The 18,293-nt window shown below is 43.5% G+C and overlaps 2 protein-coding genes across 14 annotated transcripts in view; both read right to left on the reverse strand.

Moving 5' to 3' along the window:
- dst (dystonin) overlaps positions 1 to 18,293 on the reverse strand; it is a 128,759-nt gene that overhangs the window by 52,625 nt on the left and 57,841 nt on the right. For 12 of the 13 annotated variants that reach the window (XM_049007802.1, XM_049007803.1, XM_049007799.1 and 9 more), the window contains 11 exons: positions 18,048 to 18,226; positions 17,796 to 17,934; positions 17,407 to 17,600; positions 17,179 to 17,326; positions 16,912 to 16,995; positions 16,564 to 16,671; positions 16,376 to 16,474; positions 9,323 to 9,472; positions 7,869 to 7,957; positions 7,570 to 7,678; positions 36 to 6,902 (listed from right to left, as the gene is read on the reverse strand). In XM_049007802.1, the coding sequence (XP_048863759.1) occupies positions 36 to 6,902; positions 7,570 to 7,678; positions 7,869 to 7,957; positions 9,323 to 9,472; positions 16,376 to 16,474; positions 16,564 to 16,671; positions 16,912 to 16,995; positions 17,179 to 17,326; positions 17,407 to 17,600; positions 17,796 to 17,934; positions 18,048 to 18,226 (8,166 nt within the window). The remainder of the gene's footprint in view (positions 1 to 35; positions 6,903 to 7,569; positions 7,679 to 7,868; positions 7,958 to 9,322; positions 9,473 to 16,375; positions 16,475 to 16,563; positions 16,672 to 16,911; positions 16,996 to 17,178; positions 17,327 to 17,406; positions 17,601 to 17,795; positions 17,935 to 18,047; positions 18,227 to 18,293) is intronic. The other variant, XM_049007798.1, reaches the window with a different exon arrangement.
- On the reverse strand, positions 9,680 to 16,369 carry LOC125738635 (plectin-like). Its single transcript, XM_049007804.1, has 3 exons — positions 15,435 to 16,369; positions 12,182 to 15,346; positions 9,680 to 11,987 (listed from the first exon to the last, which is right to left on the reverse strand). The coding sequence occupies exons 2-3, from the start codon at positions 15,296 to 15,298 to the stop codon at positions 10,005 to 10,007; spliced, it is 5,100 nt and encodes a 1,699-aa protein (XP_048863761.1). The 5' UTR covers positions 15,299 to 15,346; positions 15,435 to 16,369; the 3' UTR covers positions 9,680 to 10,004.

The raw sequence follows: 18,293 nt of genomic DNA on the forward strand, positions 1-18,293 counted from the left end.
TGAAATAAGTTTTACACAAGACTGGTTTTTCTTACCTTGTATATTGTTTTGTCGTGGTCTTCGGCACTTTCAGCTGATTCACGGTCACCTGATTGCCGAAAAGTGATGGCCGAGGGGAAAGACCCCAAATGGGAAGTATCTTCAGGGGTCTTAAGGACGTTTGTTTGATCATTGCTAAGCACCTGCTCATGACCAGCCTCCTGACAGGAACTCTCTACATTATGGAGAGCCAGAAGCTCATCAGCCTTAATGATCAACATCTCAGAAGCAATCTGCTCCTGCTCTGGTGTTCCCTCAAGATGAGCTCCTTTACATGAAATTTGTTCATGGTTTCCAAGTAGCTGGTACTGATCCAACCACAGAACCCCCTGTCTTGATGAGTCACTATGAGGCTCTGACCATTCATCAAAAATTGATTCTCTCTCTTCAGAAAAGGAACTTGAATTCTTTTGGAGGTTTCCATCGACGTCTGACATCGACCTTATGGGACTAGCATCCTTAGTGTCCAAGTTCTGTAGCCTATTGGCATCCAGGCCTTTTGACGCCATTTTCCCCTGTTCAAACAGACTGCTTCTCAACAAGTCCTGAGAGCGTGGTGAGGTTTCATCACGTGGAGTTACAGCAGCATCATCACAAAAGTCAGTCACCTGGTTTCGCCCATCGTGATCCAATCTGCTTGTTTCCACACAAAGGACTGTTTTAATAGCTGAATGATCCAACAGTTTTGAGTTCTTTTCTGAATCTACAGAAAATTCCCCCAGAATATTTTCATCCAATTGATTTTCAAAAGTTATATACAATTCTGAAGCAGGGATTCCATCTCCAGTATCAAATTCAATGGAATCTTGTTTCTGATATATTACCTTTCTGGAGGCTTCAGTTCCCAAAATAGGCACATGTTCACATGGCGATGTTAAATGACAGCTTTTTGCTGACAAATATTCCCCTGAATGTTCGTGTGCAGCAACACCAGACGCTGACTGACCACTGTCCATGGACACCATGCTTTTCCCACCACACCCAGCTTCAGGTTCTGTCTCCACTTTGAGGACCATCTCAGATGCCACACCTAGCAGGCCTCCAGCATTCTCTGCTTCACTCCCATAAATTGCCTTCACAAAGGTACCTTCCCATTGGTTTGCAATGACTTCAGATGCCGAAGGATGAACCTTTTCGGGGGTGTTACTGTGCCCACAGTCTGGGTCGCTGTCCATCATGCTTGTTTCCTCATTTAGGGTGGATGTTTTAACTATTGAAGTATGTCTCTGAAACATCTTATCATTCAAATTATGTAATGAAGTCTCATCAGATATGAAAACACTTCTTTCGGCAGGGACTATGTTTTTGTCCATTACTACTAAGTTAAGTACACCTGCTGAATTACCCATTTCAGTGATCTGAGTTACATTGTGCTTCATAGATGCCTGTGCTGAGCTATGCATTTCAGCGAGTGGCATTGAATTGAGATTTTCAGAAACATGTGATGAACCATGCATTTCAGTGATCTGAGCGGTATTGTGCATTTCAGACGTCTGTGCTGAGCTACACATTTCATCGAGTGGAGCCGAATTGAGATTTTCAGATGCATGTGATGAACCATGCATTTCAGTGATCTGAACGGTATTGTGCATTTCAGACGTCTGTGCTGAGCTGCACATTTCATCGAGTGGAGCCGAATTGAGATTTTCAGATGCATGTGATGAACCATGCATTTCAGTGATCTGAGTTACATTGTGTTTCATAGATGCCTGTGCTGAGCTATGCATTTCAGCGAGTGGCATTGAATTGAGATTTTCAGAAACATGTGATGAACCATGCATTTCAGTGATCTGAGCGGTATTGTGCATTTCGGACGTCTGTGCTGAGCTACACATTTCATCGAGTGGAGCCGAATTGAGATTTTCAGATGCATGTGATGAACCATGCATTTCAGTGATCTGAACGGTATTGTGCATTTCAGACGTCTGTGCTGAGCTATGCATTTCAGCAAGTGGCATTGAATTGAGATTTTCAGACACATGTGATGAACCATGCATTTCAGTGATCTGAGCAGTATTGTGCATTTCAGACGTCTGTGCTGAGCTACACATTTCATCGAGTGGAGCCGAATTGAGATTTTCAGATGCATGTGATGAACCATGCATTTCAGTGATCTGAGTTACATTTGGTTTCATAGATGCCTGTGCTGAGCTATGCATTTCAGCGAGTGGCATTGAATTGAGATTTTCAGACACATGTGATGAACCATGCATTTCAGTGATCTGAGCGGTATTGTGCATTTCGGACGTCTGTGCTGAGCTACACATTTCATCGAGTGGCATTGAATTGAGATTTTCAGATGCATGTGATGAACCATGCATTTCAGTGATCTGAGCGGTATTGTGCATTTCGGACGTCTGTGCTGAGCTATGCATTTCAGCGAGTGGCATTGAATTGAGATTTTCAGATGCATGTGATGAACCATGCATTTCAGTGATCTGAGCGGTATTGTGCATTTCGGACGTCTGTGCTGAGCTATGCATTTCAGCGAGTGGCATTGAATTGAGATTTTCAGATGCATGTGATGAACCATGCATTTCAGTGATCTGAGCGGTATTGTGCATTTCGGACGTCTGTGCTGAGCTACACATTTCATCGAGTGGCATTGAATTGAGATTTTCAGAAACATGTGATGAACCATGCATTTCAGTGATCTGAGTGGTATTGTGCATTTCGGACGTCTGTGCTGAGCTACACATTTCATCGAGTGGCATTGAATTGAGATTTTCAGATGCATGTGATGAACCATGCATTTCAGTGATCTGAGCGGTATTGTGCATTTCAGACGTCTGTGCTGAGCTACACATTTCATCGAGTGGAGCCGAATTGAGATTTTCAGACACATGTGATGAACCATGCATTTCAGTGATCTGAACGGTATTGTGCATTTCAGACGTCTGTGCTGAGCTACACATTTCATCGAGTGGAGCCGAATTGAGATTTTCAGATGCATGTGATGAACCATGCATTTCAGTGATCTGAGCGGTATTGTGCATTTCGGACGTCTGTGCTGAGCTACACATTTCATCGAGTGGAGCCGAACTGAGATTTTCAGATGCATGTAACAAATGTTGCGGCTGAGTGATCTGTGATGAATCAAGCATTTCAGTGATGTGTAATGAAACAGGCATTTCAGATACCTGTGTCGAACAACTCATTTCATTTGATGTTAAATCAAGGTTTTCAGATGCCTGTATAAATCCATGTGTCTGAGTGATCTGTGCTGAACTGAGCATTTCAGTAATATGCAATGAAAGAGGAATTTCGGATGTCTGTGTTGAGCAAAGCATTTCAATGACTGATGCTGAATCAGATACTTCAGACTCCCAGGGTATTTTGGTGATCAATCCTGAACACTCCATCACACTGTCTTCCAACTCTACATTTGCAGGAATGTCCTCCCATCTTTTCTCACTTCCTTCACCCTCATACTGCTTGTGTTCTGCACAGTCTGTCAGACAAAAATCCCCCTGAGCTTCAGACGTTCCTAGATGATGCGTATTTCCAGGTTTGTGTAAAAGAGCAGCTGTGCCGGTTTCTCCACGAACTACCTGTGGAGGCACCGCAGGATCAGAAACGTTCAGAGTGGATGTTTCAGTTTTGAGGTTAGAAGGCATCTCCTCACCCGATACCATGTCCGTGGGACAGTCGATTAAGTCTTTCTCGTCTGACATCTCACTGACATCGTTATTTTGATGGCCATTTCGTAAACCAAAAAAGGTGTTACTATTTTCCTTACAGACTATGAATGAATTAGCCACACAAGAGTCAGCACCCTCATATGTACCAAATCCATCATGTTGTTCTTCAGGCTGCACACCAAACGCTTTGGTAGACGCCTCTGCAAAATCTGTACAACACAGTGTGGCAACAGTCTCATCTTCATCTTTGACTTTATCAATGACTATGGAAAAGTCTGAGCTCTCAACCAGCACGTCCTTCAGCACAGACTGGTCAGATAAGTTCCTTTCAACAGATGCTTGTAATTCAGATCCTTTAATATGCACATACTGATCAGTCATTGCGTCGATGGCGAGATCTTCAGTTACCTCACCAGAAATGGATGGATCACCTGGTTTATTTTTAATTTCTTGACTAACAGCATCCAAAGAACATGAACCTGCTATCATGTGCTTAATATTTAATGAGATGTACTGATCATCTGTTCCATATACTCCTTCAGTTCTATCAAACAACAGGTCATCAGTAAGGTCACAGGTCTGCATTGTCTTATCTTCATACTTCCAGATATACTTCGCTGGCCCAGTGCATTCTTCTGGTAGACTCTCAGTTTTAGGATCTTTTAGAATGTCGATACATTGCCTTTCCTGAACACATTCAATATCACTTATAATGGAATTCATTATTGCCCCAATTGAAAGGTCTGATCTGAAAATCCTTTCAATTAGGTCATCAGATATAAGACCTTGCTCCAAAGCCTCACTGACAGTGATACATTTTTTAGATTCTGAGTCACAGAAGTTCCCCAGAAGTTTCTGGTGTTCCATGATCTGCAGTGCGACTTTTGAGGTTATGGAGCCCTTTTCCACAGCTTTTTTCAGAGTCAAAAGAGTGTGCATTTGATTGCATGGCACGTGATCATTGTGTAACTCTAAGGCTAGGAGTTCCAAAGCAGTTCCTTCATCTAGAAGTCCTTTATTGAGGGCAGCATTGAGATCATACCGCTTCCCAGATGTGACATCCAAAATTCCACCTTCCTCAACTTGTGCCTTCAGGAGATGAACAGCATATTTTTGTTCCTCCTTCGCTCGCCAAACTCCATCACCATATGCCCATTGTTCTGGATGCTTGGTTAAAGACTCTGAGTTTTCGTCTACATTTAGCTGAACATTTGGTGCTCTGACAGGATGAGAATCTGTTTTTACTAAAACTCCTTCTGTTGAGCGTGAGCCCGCATCATAGCAAACCTCTGAGCTGGACGTTGGTGATTTCTCCTCTTTGGTCTCTCCCATTTCTGTTTGTCTGGCTTGACTTACATTCTCATTTTGTTTGGTTTGGCTTTCAGAAACATATAAATCGTCAAAAGCGTTACATTTCAGTTCACCGCCTTTTTGGTATGAGTGAGAAATGCTTTGTTTCTGGGTTTCAAGTGCATTTTCAGAAAGACCCTGTAGTTCAGATTTAGACTCCATGACATCAGCCTCGTAGCTCCTGGATTTTGTAAGCTTTTCATAACTACCTTGGGACTGCCCATTAGCTTTATGACATAAGATGAGCTCATCCACATCTGGGCTCCTTTGTTCTTCCTCTATTCTGTCTTCATTAAGACACAAACAGCCTTTATCTTCCACACTATAGTCAGGGTGAAGAACTGCACCTGTCAACGTCTCAGTGGTGTCATCTTTTGTTGACGTCCCCTTTGAGGCTGAGTCATCAACATTATTAGTGGCATTGTGCTGCATTTCAAGGCTGGGTTCCATAATGTTCTCTGTAAAAAGTTGAGCCATTTTATTTAATTGACCATCAAATATTAAAAGCCTTTGTCCTGATTTGGGATCCATGTAGCTATTCATCATAAGGTAGGAAACAAACAACTTCCTTGCTTCTGATGGTGAGGGAACGAGAACGTTCTTTGCCTCCATTGGCAGATCTTCAGCACCTTGGTGGGATCCCTCGAGCTGAAGTTCTCGCCAAGACAACCACGTGGAAAACGTGTCATTCGGTTCATCAATATTGGGGAATGAATCTGGGACTTGGACAGTTTTCAGCAGGTTATACGTGCATTTGTTTATCAAACCGTACTCTGCTGCAGATTCAAAGCTGACAACTTCGGGGACTTCCGGTACGTAAAAAGCTGCAATCTTCTGCCTGTTGCTTAGCAACTTGCAGGCAACCTGATTGGTTATCATCTCATGATGCAGAGAGGTTGACACAGTTAGGATTTCACCAGAATGTGGCCAGAGAAGTCCCATAAAGCTCTTCTGTCTTTCCAGGACTAAGAGAGCACTGCTGGAGCTCATTAAGTTGCATTGCACGGCTTCATCAATTGTCAATCTTTCACCATTGTGAGGATTGACAATGCCACCATTCTGGACCTGGAGGCTAAGCACTCCACAGGCAGTGTCCTGATCAATCAAGCCTTCTGCTACGGCCTCCTCCACAGTCAATCTGAAGCCTGTTTTAGGGTCAACTATGCCACCAGCGAACAACTGAGCACCCAGCAGTCGGAGAATTGTTTCTCGATCAATGAGTCCTTCATGCACAGCTCTCAGGATGCTGATCTCTCTACCAGACTTCAAAGATATGGTTCCATCTCTTCCTTTCTTCACCAGCAGCAGACGGAGGCCAGTGTCTTCATGAAGGAAGCTCCTCTGCACAAGCTGGATGAGCGAGACCTTCTCTGCCGAGTTGGGGTCGATCAAGTCCTTCCAGTTATTTTGCCTTTCAAGTACCTTGACAAACAGTGAAGCAGGCATCAGGCCGTACTGAAATGCACTTTCCAGGTTCAAGACGTCCCTTGTGTACGTTAATCTTAATCCACCTGTCGCCAGCTGGATCTCGATTATCTTAATAGCCATTTCTTCAGAAATAGTCCCATCTTTCACTGCAGCTATGACGGGCAGTGGCTCTGAAGTATACCTTGCACTCAGGGTGCACCGGTTTGCCTCGTTCAAGTGTTGTAGCTGCTGGTAGGTGGCTTCATCCACCAGGTTATGCTTGTAAGCTTCCTCCAGATCCACAAACCTTCTGAATTCAGGTATAATCAGTCCAGATGTAATCATCTGAGCCTCAAGCAGACTAAGCCCAGTAGACTGGTCAATGAGGCCACTCTGTACTGAGCGACAAACACTGTACACGGCTCCACTGGCTACGTCAAATATCCCTTCAATGTTCTGAAAGTCCTGCAGGAAAAAAAAATTAAGGCCTTGAATGTTCAACTTCAAACTGAGTGTATTATATATCCATATATCAATATATCTATTTCACGTTAGACTGGTTTCTGATTACTACTTAAAACAGAATTGAATATGTACTCACCAGTCAATCAGGCACATGAATGTTAAGAGTTGTCAACGCAATAGTGCAAGGCTGTATCAGAGTTTCAACAGCGTGAAGAACACATTAAAAGCAGCCATGCATCTGTGAACAGAGTATTTCTGCATTTTGCCAAAACAAAGTTAGTTATAGACACAACAGAGAACATCGTTTTAACTTTTGGATCACCAGCGATGATAAAAAGACGTGTATCTACACCTTGATTTCACCTGTTGCTGTGAAAGGTTAGGATGAGAGTGGCAGACGGTCATGCTATGCATGTTTACAGCATACTCCTTCCCGAGGACCTACTACGTGGCGGTTTTGCAATTCCCACAGCGTAACGCACAGTCCAGCAGCAGCCCATGGGACTGACATTTTTAAACACTTGTTTGAAAGGAACAAGAGAAATGTGGCATCACATGCATTAGGTCACGCTCGGAGGAAGTAAACAAACAAAGAAAACAGTTAGTTGTGCATCATGCAGCCGTCGGTGGACACCAGCACAAATGGCCGAAGCGGAGGTTTCCTCACCAGGTCAGCTGCAGGAATCTGCTCGGCACACTGCTGGAACAGACTGCTGTACGCCTGCTGGAGCGCCTTCTGCTGCTCCTTCATTTCCTGTTCCTCCTCTTCAGACATCCTGCAACACAGAGGCACAAGAGTCATCTGTGTTTGTTCTACCTTAGGATTCCCATTCACAACTTCATCAAATGCTGCACTAACAATGAACAGGAAAAAAACACACGCAGGCATGCTCATGTAAACCCAGCCGGAAGGGAAGGAACCTGCTTTTAAAGAAGAAGAAGGTTCTATTGGGGCTGTGAGCACACCTGCCACTGAATCTGCTCAGCATGATCTGCGTGGTCCTCAGAGCTTCAGCCACCTGCTCTTTCATCGCCCCCAGTTCCTCTGTTGAGACCTGAAATGCAGGCAGAAGTTAATCAGCCGCACTGCACACATCTACCCCCTGGTCACTCATCCATTTCTCAACGTGGACTCAAAAGCTTCACAGAAACTGAACAGACAAACAACGTGTCCAGCATCACTTCTTGAGAAGTACGAAAAGCTGCAATGGGATTATCAAATGTCCCTTTAAAATGTAGTGTAAAAACTTTAGACAACCACCTAATGATTTGATTTATTTTTACACCATATACTTTCTCTTTCAGTCTAGTTTCCGAAGAAACTCTACAGTGATAAATGAACTACGTTACAGCATTTCTTGGGAAAAAAAATAAAAACACATAAAATGGATGCCTAAGTTCCTCTCTTTCAAATTGTATCCTAGATTTGCCAAGTTAAAAAAGTGGCAAGATCAACTAGCATATCATTTAATAAAGGATATGAATTAGTTCTCTGGTGGCAGTTAGCTCATCTGTAAATGATCTCGAGCAGAAGCTGAGCCCCCCGGTTAAGTTTTGCAATGTAACGATATGGTGGCAGGTGGCAGTGTGCCCACAAGGACCTCGGACAGAAGCAGGCTCCTCCCATGATCACATGTATGATTAGTCATAAAACGCCTGCTGCTGACTGGCACTTGGGCTGCACCATGCATGTGAAATATACACTCAAAGGCGTCTGTGAGTGAGATCCGACATATTTCTGTCAGCAGGGTATGTGTGGGTGCAGGGCATAAGGCGGTATCCTTTGACATTCTCCAAGTACTATAAATCAAATTTAAAGAGTAAGTGGGGGCGGGTGGGGGGGCGTATCACTGACAAACAGCCACACTCTAACTTGCATTACCACTTTGTGCTGTGTGATTATGCATAAATGTTCCCAATCAATATCATGCAGAACAACTTTGCCCTGCTGCAGTACATACAACAAGGTCAACTGATAAAAGATATGCACATGCTTTAAGTGCTTCTCCTTATTTATCAGAGAAAGCATTTGGTAAGCGGCAGCTGTCTGAAGTTATGTGAATGGTTAAATAGGCATTATTAAGTGAAAGGGGATATATGTATGATAACCGTTTATGTATGTAGGTTATATCATGTGTGAAACGTGTCTTGTTCTTTGCCTGGTGACATTGCAGGCTCTGGGGGTGTTTAAGAACATACATGGGGGTGCTTATGAACATACAGTCTACTGATCAGAAAACTCCGGAAGTAGTAACAACTTTTGAGTTTGGGTTGACACACTGCTGGTCGCCACAAATGGGACAAAAAAAAACCTTGATCCTACAAAAAAAATTCACCAGACTAAGTTTGTCGAGAAATACTGACAATCTAGAGAAAGGTCAGCGTCAGCTGGGAGCTGCCAACCTTAGCAGACTATTTACCTGTGGCTGACTAGGTGCTTCTCTGCTGCTGCTACCATCATCTATCACAGCCTTATCTTCTCTGCTAAGGCCCCTTTTCATACTGGACATCCAGTCTAACAGCTTATTGACCTTCTCACCGTGCTCCTTCTTCTCGTCATCTACAGATTTCTGGGATCGGGGAAGAGAGAGTCAGATTGCCTGTTACAGTCGGTCAGTGTGGTGTCAGGTGCCACGATGGCAGAAATGGGAAGGAAAGAAAAGCCGAAGGGGGAGAAGCGTGGACAACCGTCCACTGGGGTGTTGAGTAACAGGGTAAGCTCCTGCCAGATGGAGTTAGGTGATGGATTAAAATGTTAGAATCCTTAAAAGATGCAATCATTGTAAGTTATTGTTTAATATGAATTTATACCGGTGAATACAGCAATGGAAGCAGCTGTGATTCAGTGATTCATCAAAATCCATTGTTAGATAAAGTATACAAAACAAACATAAATCCTCATGGAATACATGTACATGAAATCACAATTCAAATGTCACAAAAAGAAAAAAAAAGGACAAAATCCCATGTTAAATTTTTCAAGATTATGAACAGTATATATCTTATATCTTAATGTACATTTTCATTTAATATATATGCATCAAATACAAGTGTTATGAAATTTAAGCCTATGCTGTCTGGCTTACAGTAATTTAAGAATCATCAATACATCCAGATGTAATGAAATGATGAGGAAGCACCAATAGACTGAAGTTTGGTCGCTTCCAGAAGTTTGAGGCCAGTATGACGGTCAAAGATGCCTTTTTCTAGGGCATCCTTGAATGACATTTTCCTTTTAGTTTTGGGACAGCTCAGATTTTTAGTATAGGATTTCTCATCTTTCAGTTGCGAGAAAACAGCCTCCTCGACAAGGCCACTCTGGATGGCTTCCTCCATCTTGACTCGAGCCTGAGTCTGTGGGTGGATCAGGCCTCCTGTAAGGAACTGGTACTCAAGGCACCTGAAGCCTATATCTCTTGGGACAAGGTTCTGCTGCATGGCTTGTGTCACGGACAGGATCTTGGATGTCTGTGAGTGGTTGATGCCAGAGCAGACTTGCTCAAACTGTAGGAGATGGCGAGCTAAGGCCTCATCCAGAAACCCTCTTCTAACAGCCTCTGCCACTTTCATCTTCTCTCCTGTTGATGGTTCACAAATGCCACCGGTACACACTTGTGCCTCAAGCAGCCTTACAGCAGTAAGTCTGTCTAACAGATTCTGCTGGAGCCCCTTATAAATGGATACCCTTGACTTGAGGCTGAAGTCCCAAAGGCCAGCAATAGGAGAATGGGGATCTTCATAGATGGTCTTCCTCGAAATCAAGATGTCTGCAAGCTCATTGATACTTAGGAGCCCTGACCGATATTTCCCTAGTTCTGCTTTATCTAGCATCTTTAAAGTCAGTGAATGTTCAATGCAAAACTGCCTTCCACTTTTATAGTCTGTCAAAATGTGCAGCATCCCGCCACTTGAATCCGGCACAGAGCTTTCCTTCCAGTCTGTCTCCTGCTGCGAGAGCAAAAGGTAGGTCTTCCTGTCAATATGTTTGTCCATATATGCCTCATATGTTGACATTTCAGCACCGTAACAGCTGTTGATGACTGATATTCTGTGAGTGCGAGTGAGGGTGATGTTCGACAGGTGCCGGTCACCAACAGGCAGGAGTAACACACAACCATCAACATCAAAGACGCATGTTCTGAGCAGCTCACAGTAGTAAGCCTTCTGGCCTGTGTCTGGGTTATGGAAACCCTTGGGGTTGCTAACTGGTTCATAAAGACTCTGCAAAGTGGCTTTGTTTATAATCCCCTGCTCAAGTGCGATGTTCAGGGGCAGCCGAATGCCACTTTGTGGATCGATCAAGCCACCCGTGGCAATCTGTGCTTCAAGGATTTTTCTACCTTTGTGCCTGTCGACAATCCTTTCCTCCATTGCCTGAAACACAGATAGTACCTTGCCACCATGAACGTAGCCACTGATTGCTTTCTCAGCATCTAACAATTTATCTTTCAACTCCCACAAAGCAATCCCTTTATCAAGAGCTTCCAGGACAGAATAGGCTTTGCCTGTAACCTGGTCTATAATGCATCCAGTAGCAGCCTGTGCTTCAACAAACTCTATGGCGTATGTCTTCGCTATGAAACCCTTCTCTGCAGCTTCCATGAATGAGATCTTTTTCTTGCTTGACTCCAAGTAAACACCTGCAATTGCTGATGATTTGCTGGTGAATTTGACAAGAGAATCCTGTACCTCTTCCAGGGTTTTGTGGCCTGATTTTAACTGCTGGATGGTGTCACTCTCTAAGAGCTTAAGTGCCACCAACTGTTGAATACTCACACGACCCCTAAGGGTGTGAAGTTGAAAACTGTCCATGTAGTGAGCTGGTCTCACATCAAGGCCTTTTACATTCTTTATGTTTGGAGAAACCACGTGTAATTTGACGTCGGCTGAAAAGGAGTTGGATTTACATGGTTGACCTTTCTCTGGGGGCACTTCTGCACACGTTGAGGATCCAATGGCAGCATAGTGCCCCTGTTCACGCACATGCTGACTGACATTTTGAATCTTCTTTTGGTTGTAAATGTTAGTCTTGTCACCTGTCATTACTGGTTTATCGTTTACTCTTTTCTTCTCTGTGGCTGCTATCTGTAAATGCAAAATTTATGGAACCATTAGAAGTTAAACATTTTTCACAGTAAACAGTTATGTGTATAAAAGGAAGCAATTCTGAAATTAACTGCAAATTTTTCTACTGCTATTTTCTGATGAGTTCAAGTTTCAAAATGATCAGTGAAGAAAAAAGACTGAAAATGTCAAGAAGAGTTTCTCAAATGTTTTACCTCTAACTTCCTTAGTTCCTCCTCTTGTTTACCCTTAATCTCTTCATGAGATAACAGCATACTTTTCGTGACCTGCAACTCATTTTTCAGTTTAGTAATCTCATCATCATTCATACACTGGTTGAATTTATTACTCCTGCCATCCATGTCTTTAATCTTTCTTGATTCAGAGGTGGAGACATCCAACCTTAAAACCTTTTCCTGGAGTCCTTGCACCTCCTTTACGTAAGACACATCTTGCTCCTTCAGAGACCTCGCTTCCACTTCCCTTTCTGCTATCTTCTGCTCTGTCTCAGATAACATTTCCTTCAGCCTTTGGTTTTCCTTAGAGCTGACATTTTGCATGCCGTCCATCTTAGAAATACTCGCTGTTAACTTTGTGTTTTCAGTTTCTAATTCTGACATGCGAGTTTTTGCATGAATTAGCTCCTGCTTGATGACGTTATTTTCTTTCTCTACTTGACTGACCTTTGAACGAAGAGTGTCTATTTGTTGCTCCGTCTCCTGCTTTGATTTTTGAGTGCTCTCATTGAGAGCTTTTAATTGCTCGATCTCTTGACGCAAGTATTTCTTTTCTTTTTCAGCAGTTTCTGTGCTGTACATGTGTTCTCTTGACTTCTTATCATATTCAAATTTGGCATCTGATTCTTTCAACAGAAGTTTTTGCTCCATCTCCTGATGGAATATTTCCAGGTGTCTTTCATAAGCATTCTTCTGCAGATCCAGTTTTCCTTTTAAGTCATCCAACATCCGTTTGCAATTTTCAAGCTGCTCTTCCAGCTTCTGGGACCTCAGCTGTGCAGCTGAGCATTCCTTCTGCTTCTGCCGCACTTCCTCCTGTGCTTTCTCGAGTTTCTGTCTTAACAGGGAGACCTCCAAGGTCAATGCCCTGGATTTCTCTTCCACTGCACTTCTCTCCCTCTGTAGAACTAAAATTTCCTGTTTGAAATTTGTTGAGAACTTTTCTGAACTTGAGGTCATTTCTTTCATTTTCAGCCTGTTCCTCTGAAGTTCTCCTTCAAGCTCTTTGATTTTTGATTGGTTCATCCTCCCATCTTGGGTTTCCTTCTGCAATTCTTCAGTTGTTCTCCTCAGAGAAGCTTTCATAGCATCTAATTCTGCCTTAAGAGTCATCAGTGTTTTGTCCGCAGCCGCCTTGTCCTTCTGAAGAAGGCCGATATCCTTCTTGAGATCTGAAGTAATACTGTCAGCGTTTCCAGTCATCTCTTTAATAGTCTGTTTATATTTCAGAAGTTCACTCTCTAGCTCCTTTACCTTTGAAAAATATTTCCGAACCTCTGTGCTCTCCCTTTGAAGATCTTCCTTGGCTTTCCTTAATGTCAGATTCAAATCAGTGATTTCAATCTTCCGTTCTTGGACTGACTTGTCAGACATTTTCTTTTCAATGCTTACAGAGTTGATTTCGGATTTCAGGTTTGTCATTTCATTTTCGTAATTAGCTACGCTCAGACTGAGGTCATTGTTTTTCTGTTGTAGTTCTGATGTTTTCCTGACTTCTTCATTGTAGTCCCTCAGCTTAATCTGAAGCTCATGTAATGCTTGTGCTTTCTTTAATAATTCCTCTTCTATGATTTTAACTTGAGTTTTTGTACTTTCAGCCTGAGATTTATATATATTGATTTGTTGGTCTTTGCTGCCCATTTCCATGGAAACCTTGTCAAGCTCTGATTTCAAAATTTTCATTGATCTCTCACTCTCTAAATTAATTTTCTTTAGTTCGTCCACCTTCTTTCTTAACTGAATAACAACTTGACTGTTCTTCTCAAGTTCCATCTCCAGATTTCTAGCTTTAAGTTGAATTTCCTGATCTGACTTTGTCTTCAGGTTAAAGTCTTCTTTAGTTTTCTGGAGAAGCTCTTTCAAGCCGTCCACCTCCTCCTTCCGGGTTTTCACTTTCTGCTCGGCATATGCTTTTTCTTGCTGTAAGGTTTCTATGGCAGCCTTCAGGTTCCTGACATCGTTGTCTAATTTAGCATTGTTTCTCGTCAGCTCATTAACCTTAAATCTCAAACAATCCCCATCAGCCTGTTTTGTGCTTAGCTCTTCCTCCAAGCAGCGCATCTTGTGATTTATTTCCTGTTCCAATGAGCTCTTCTGAACCAACTTTCCATGGTTTATTTTTAACTGCTCTTTCAAGCCTTCAACTTCAGTCTTATGGAAGATGGCTTTCTGCTCCAGGGATGATTTCTCTCTCTGCATGGACTTTACTTGCTCTTGAAAGACATAAACAGACTTCTTTAGTTCTGTAACTTCCTGCCTCAGCTCCTCTAGCCTCTGTCTGTTGTTGCTCCTTTCAGAGTCCATTTCCATCTGGAGCTTCTTCAGCCTGCCATTCGCATCATCTAAAAGCTCCTTCAAACGCTGCACTTTCTCTTCAGCCATCGTTTTCTGCACCAGCACCGAATTCAGCTCTGACTTCAACGTCTTGACTTCGGTCTCAGCCCTCTTCTTTCCCATGGCCAATTCTTCAATCTTATGCTGAAGCATCATGTCTGACCCCAGAATGTTAGCACTGGTAAAGCTGCACTGATGCGCAGTCTCCCTCACAATGGACAGATGCAGATCACTTGAGGATTCTCTGGACTCTGACTGCAGGGTCAGGTTGACCTCCATGCCTCGCACCAAGTCCATCAACTCAGCCTCGGCATCCTCCTTGGCCCTCAGCTCTCGCTCCAGAGTGCGTTTGTGCTCCTCCAGGTCCTGCACATCACTGTCCTTCCTCCGCAGGTGTTTCTCCAGCTTCCTCCTGAGCAGTGTGCTTTCCTCGATGTTGCTCTTCAGCAGCTTCAGGCTGGACTCCAGTGCGGAGTGCTTTGCCTCGGACTGCTGGACAAGCTGTCGTGCCCGGCTGAGCTCCAGCTCGGCGGCCGCCTTGCCTTTGACGACCCCCTCCAGCTCTGAACGGTACTGTTTCACTTCATACTCAGCCTTGGTCTTCTGGAGGGTCAGGTCATCAATGGTCCTCCTCTGGGCCTCCAGCTCCCCTTCAAGGTGCTCGAGGCGCTGCTGCCTCTCAGCCAATACCGCCTCCAACTCCAACATGGTGCCCTTCAGCCTGACCAGCTCCTCCTCACTGGCCACCTTCTGCATCTCCATACTCTGTGTCAAGGCGATATACTCACTCCTCTCTGAGGCCTTCCTCCTCTACAATAAGAGACATCATCATCTACTGCTCATGTCTGGCAGAGAAAGTGAAGGGCTAGGACTTCGTGGCCAGTGCTTGCGTACTCACCGTGCTGAAGCATTCAGCTTCGACACCCAGTAGCTCCCGCCACCTTTCAGCATGTACAAGCTCCTATGCCTTTCTAGCATTTACTACAAAGCACCATCACCATCGGCAATACAAAAGAACATGTCTTTTGTATCAGCATTTCAGACTCAGAAAACTCGACTAGGAACAATGTAGAAAGAGGAATTAACAACATCAATCACTGTCTACAAAATACGATGAAAATTACATAAAAAAATATAACGAAAAGCCATTGCAACAAACTACAATAAAATAACAATTCTTCAAAAAAAAAATTTCATAAATTTTAGTCCATAAAAACTAAATTAACAGTATTTATAATTTATTTACAATTTTATCTGTATCTCAAAAATGAATATAAAATATTATAAACACATTAAAAATAAAGGCAACATAAAAGTTCAAACCAACCTTCACGAATGAGAAAAACAAATTAAATAATTGGGCATTTAATTACACTCGTATCCCATGTTGGAAATGACCACCCTAGCAGTGTTAGTCTGCCTGGAGACACCAACAGTCATGTAAAGGATCAGAATGGCGAATGCAATGAACGGCCATGCAGACAGACCACCGGAAATCCATTCACACCGTAACCATGAGGGTCCAAACCACACAAAGGTACGACAAAAAACAAGCCTCGTTAGAAATGTGCGCAGGAATCTGCAATCAGCACTCATCAGTTTGCCATAAGCTTATTGCTCGTCAATCAGGAATTCAAATTAATACATAAAAGTCATTGATCTATGTGAAATACATGAAGAAGAAAACTGAATGCTAGTGACATTAAGCAATACTACAATTTTTGCTACACTTATATAATGTATGTGAAAAGTATTAATTAGTTTTAGCTGAACCAGCATTAGGACTAAAATGGGAATAATGGGATAGGGTGTCTTGTGAGGCCCACAGAAATCCCCTACCTCTTCCTCTTCGGTCCTCTTCAGGTTCTCACTTGCAAACTTCACATACTGGGTCATGAGGGTCACTAGAGCCGTGTATCGAGTCCGCAGTTCCATGAACTGCAAGGACAGCAGAAGCAGCCATTCTCAGAACAGGGACCCCAACGCAACTCGCAAAGCCCACCTGACTGGAGCGGAACGGCCCTCACCTCCTGTATGATGGCGTCAGAGGAGCTCTGCATCCGCCGCCGCTTCATGGGAGATTTGTGCTGTGAGTCCACCATTGCCCTGTAGGTCATCAGCTGCAGGTCGTAGTCCTGGACAAAACAAACGGAATCCTCGGTGTCCATAATTCAGGCCCCAGAAGCAGTTTGAGAAACATTTAACCCTAATTCATATGTTTACCCATATTTAAAAGCTGTTTTGAAAAAGTCAATCAGCTGTTTCAAGGTAAATTTTTATTCAGAGCAGTAGAACATTGACCTTCCAACTTCAATGGGCCTGGTGGTTTACCAGACAATGAAAGTCACATATTTAGCACGTGTGCGAAGAGTCACCTTGACAGCCGCAGAATACTGCTCTGAATACTTCTGGCATTCATCAATCTTGCTATGCTTCTGTTCGATTTCTGAGATGAGGACCTGCAGCAAACCGGCAAATCACAGAAACTCACTTCTGACTGTGTAATATAACAATATTTTAAACAGAATCCAAAGGCCCAACATAATGAAAGACCCACTTCAGGTCTCTAGTCATGAAATATGAACTGTGATGTGGGCTAGTCATGAAGGAGCCATAAGTGACCACTTGGTGTCCTTCTCCACCTTCTGCTGGTGAAGCAGCTCTGCCAGGGCCTGTTGCTGCTGGGCCTTCAGCTGTGTGGTCTCCATCTCGTTGATCCACTCATCCAGGGTGTGGTAGGTTTCTCTGTAGTACTTCAGAGACTTACCAATGCCCTCCAAGTCTCGAAGTCTGAAAATAAAAGAGAAAGGAAATCCTTCAGGCTTCGTTCAACAAACCGCGGTGAGTTGATGAGGAATTCTGTTACGAACCTGTTCTCAATCTGGGAATGCAAGCTCATCCATCTCTCACTAAGCTGATCGGCCTTATCCTTGTGCCAGTCCAGATCAAAGTCCCGCTCATTGTGTGTCTTGAACATGCGATCACTAATGTTTCTGGCCTTCTGTAGTTCATCTTCCAACTCATGGAAAACCTCGCGTTTTTCGTCAATTTCTGTGCGCCATTGCTAAAAACACATAGCATACACTGTGATTACAAGCACAGCTCAATTAGAGCGTAGTGAATCACACACTTTAAGGGTCACTGGCATAAACAAACTTGAAATCAAGAAGAGACCTATGAGACCCATTAAATGCACATTAATTCTGCGAAACGGCATCATCAATACTCATCCACGAGATGCCATTGCGGGGAGCCCCACCTTGAGAGTGCTCATAACCATCTCAATCGCCTTGATGTCAGCATTCACAGTGTCCTCCTCACAAAGTTTGGCCTCGTACAGCTTCAGCAGCGCTTCTGCCTCCTGACTGTGCTTCACCACCAAGCTCACAGTTTTCAGCCTGCAGAAAATGCCACAAAATCAACATCAATGTCACTCAGAATTCCTGTAATTCCTGAGATGGCTCATATAAATGGAAGATCCGAGACAACCGGAAAGGAGCTTGACACATACTTCTCCAGATGAATGGAGGACATGGAGTAGACTTGGTTCATGCTCTGGATCAGGACATTCAGCTCAGAGGAGAGGTTGGGGACCGATGGTGAGGCCGAGGCCTGGCTGATGAACGTCTCACACTTGACCTTCATGATCTCCAGGTCCTCCTTCAGTTGATCCAACTCCTTCTTCATCCTCTGCAAATTGCCACAAAAAGAACCAACATGTGTGTTTAGTCTGAGAAGCAAGTGCAATTTAGGGATA

Source organism: Brienomyrus brachyistius, chromosome 3 (assembly GCF_023856365.1).
Source record: "Brienomyrus brachyistius isolate T26 chromosome 3, BBRACH_0.4, whole genome shotgun sequence".
NCBI lineage: Eukaryota > Metazoa > Chordata > Actinopteri > Osteoglossiformes > Mormyridae > Brienomyrus > Brienomyrus brachyistius.

Coding starts and splice junctions, on each gene's coding strand:
- LOC125738635 (XM_049007804.1), bottom strand. CDS start 15,298: ATGGAGATGCAGAAGGTGGCCAGTGAGGAGGAGCTGGTCAGGCTGAAG. Junction 11,988..12,181: donor AGGAACTAAGGAAGTTAGAG/GTAAAACATTTG, acceptor TTGCATTTACAG/ATAGCAGCCACAGAGAAGAA.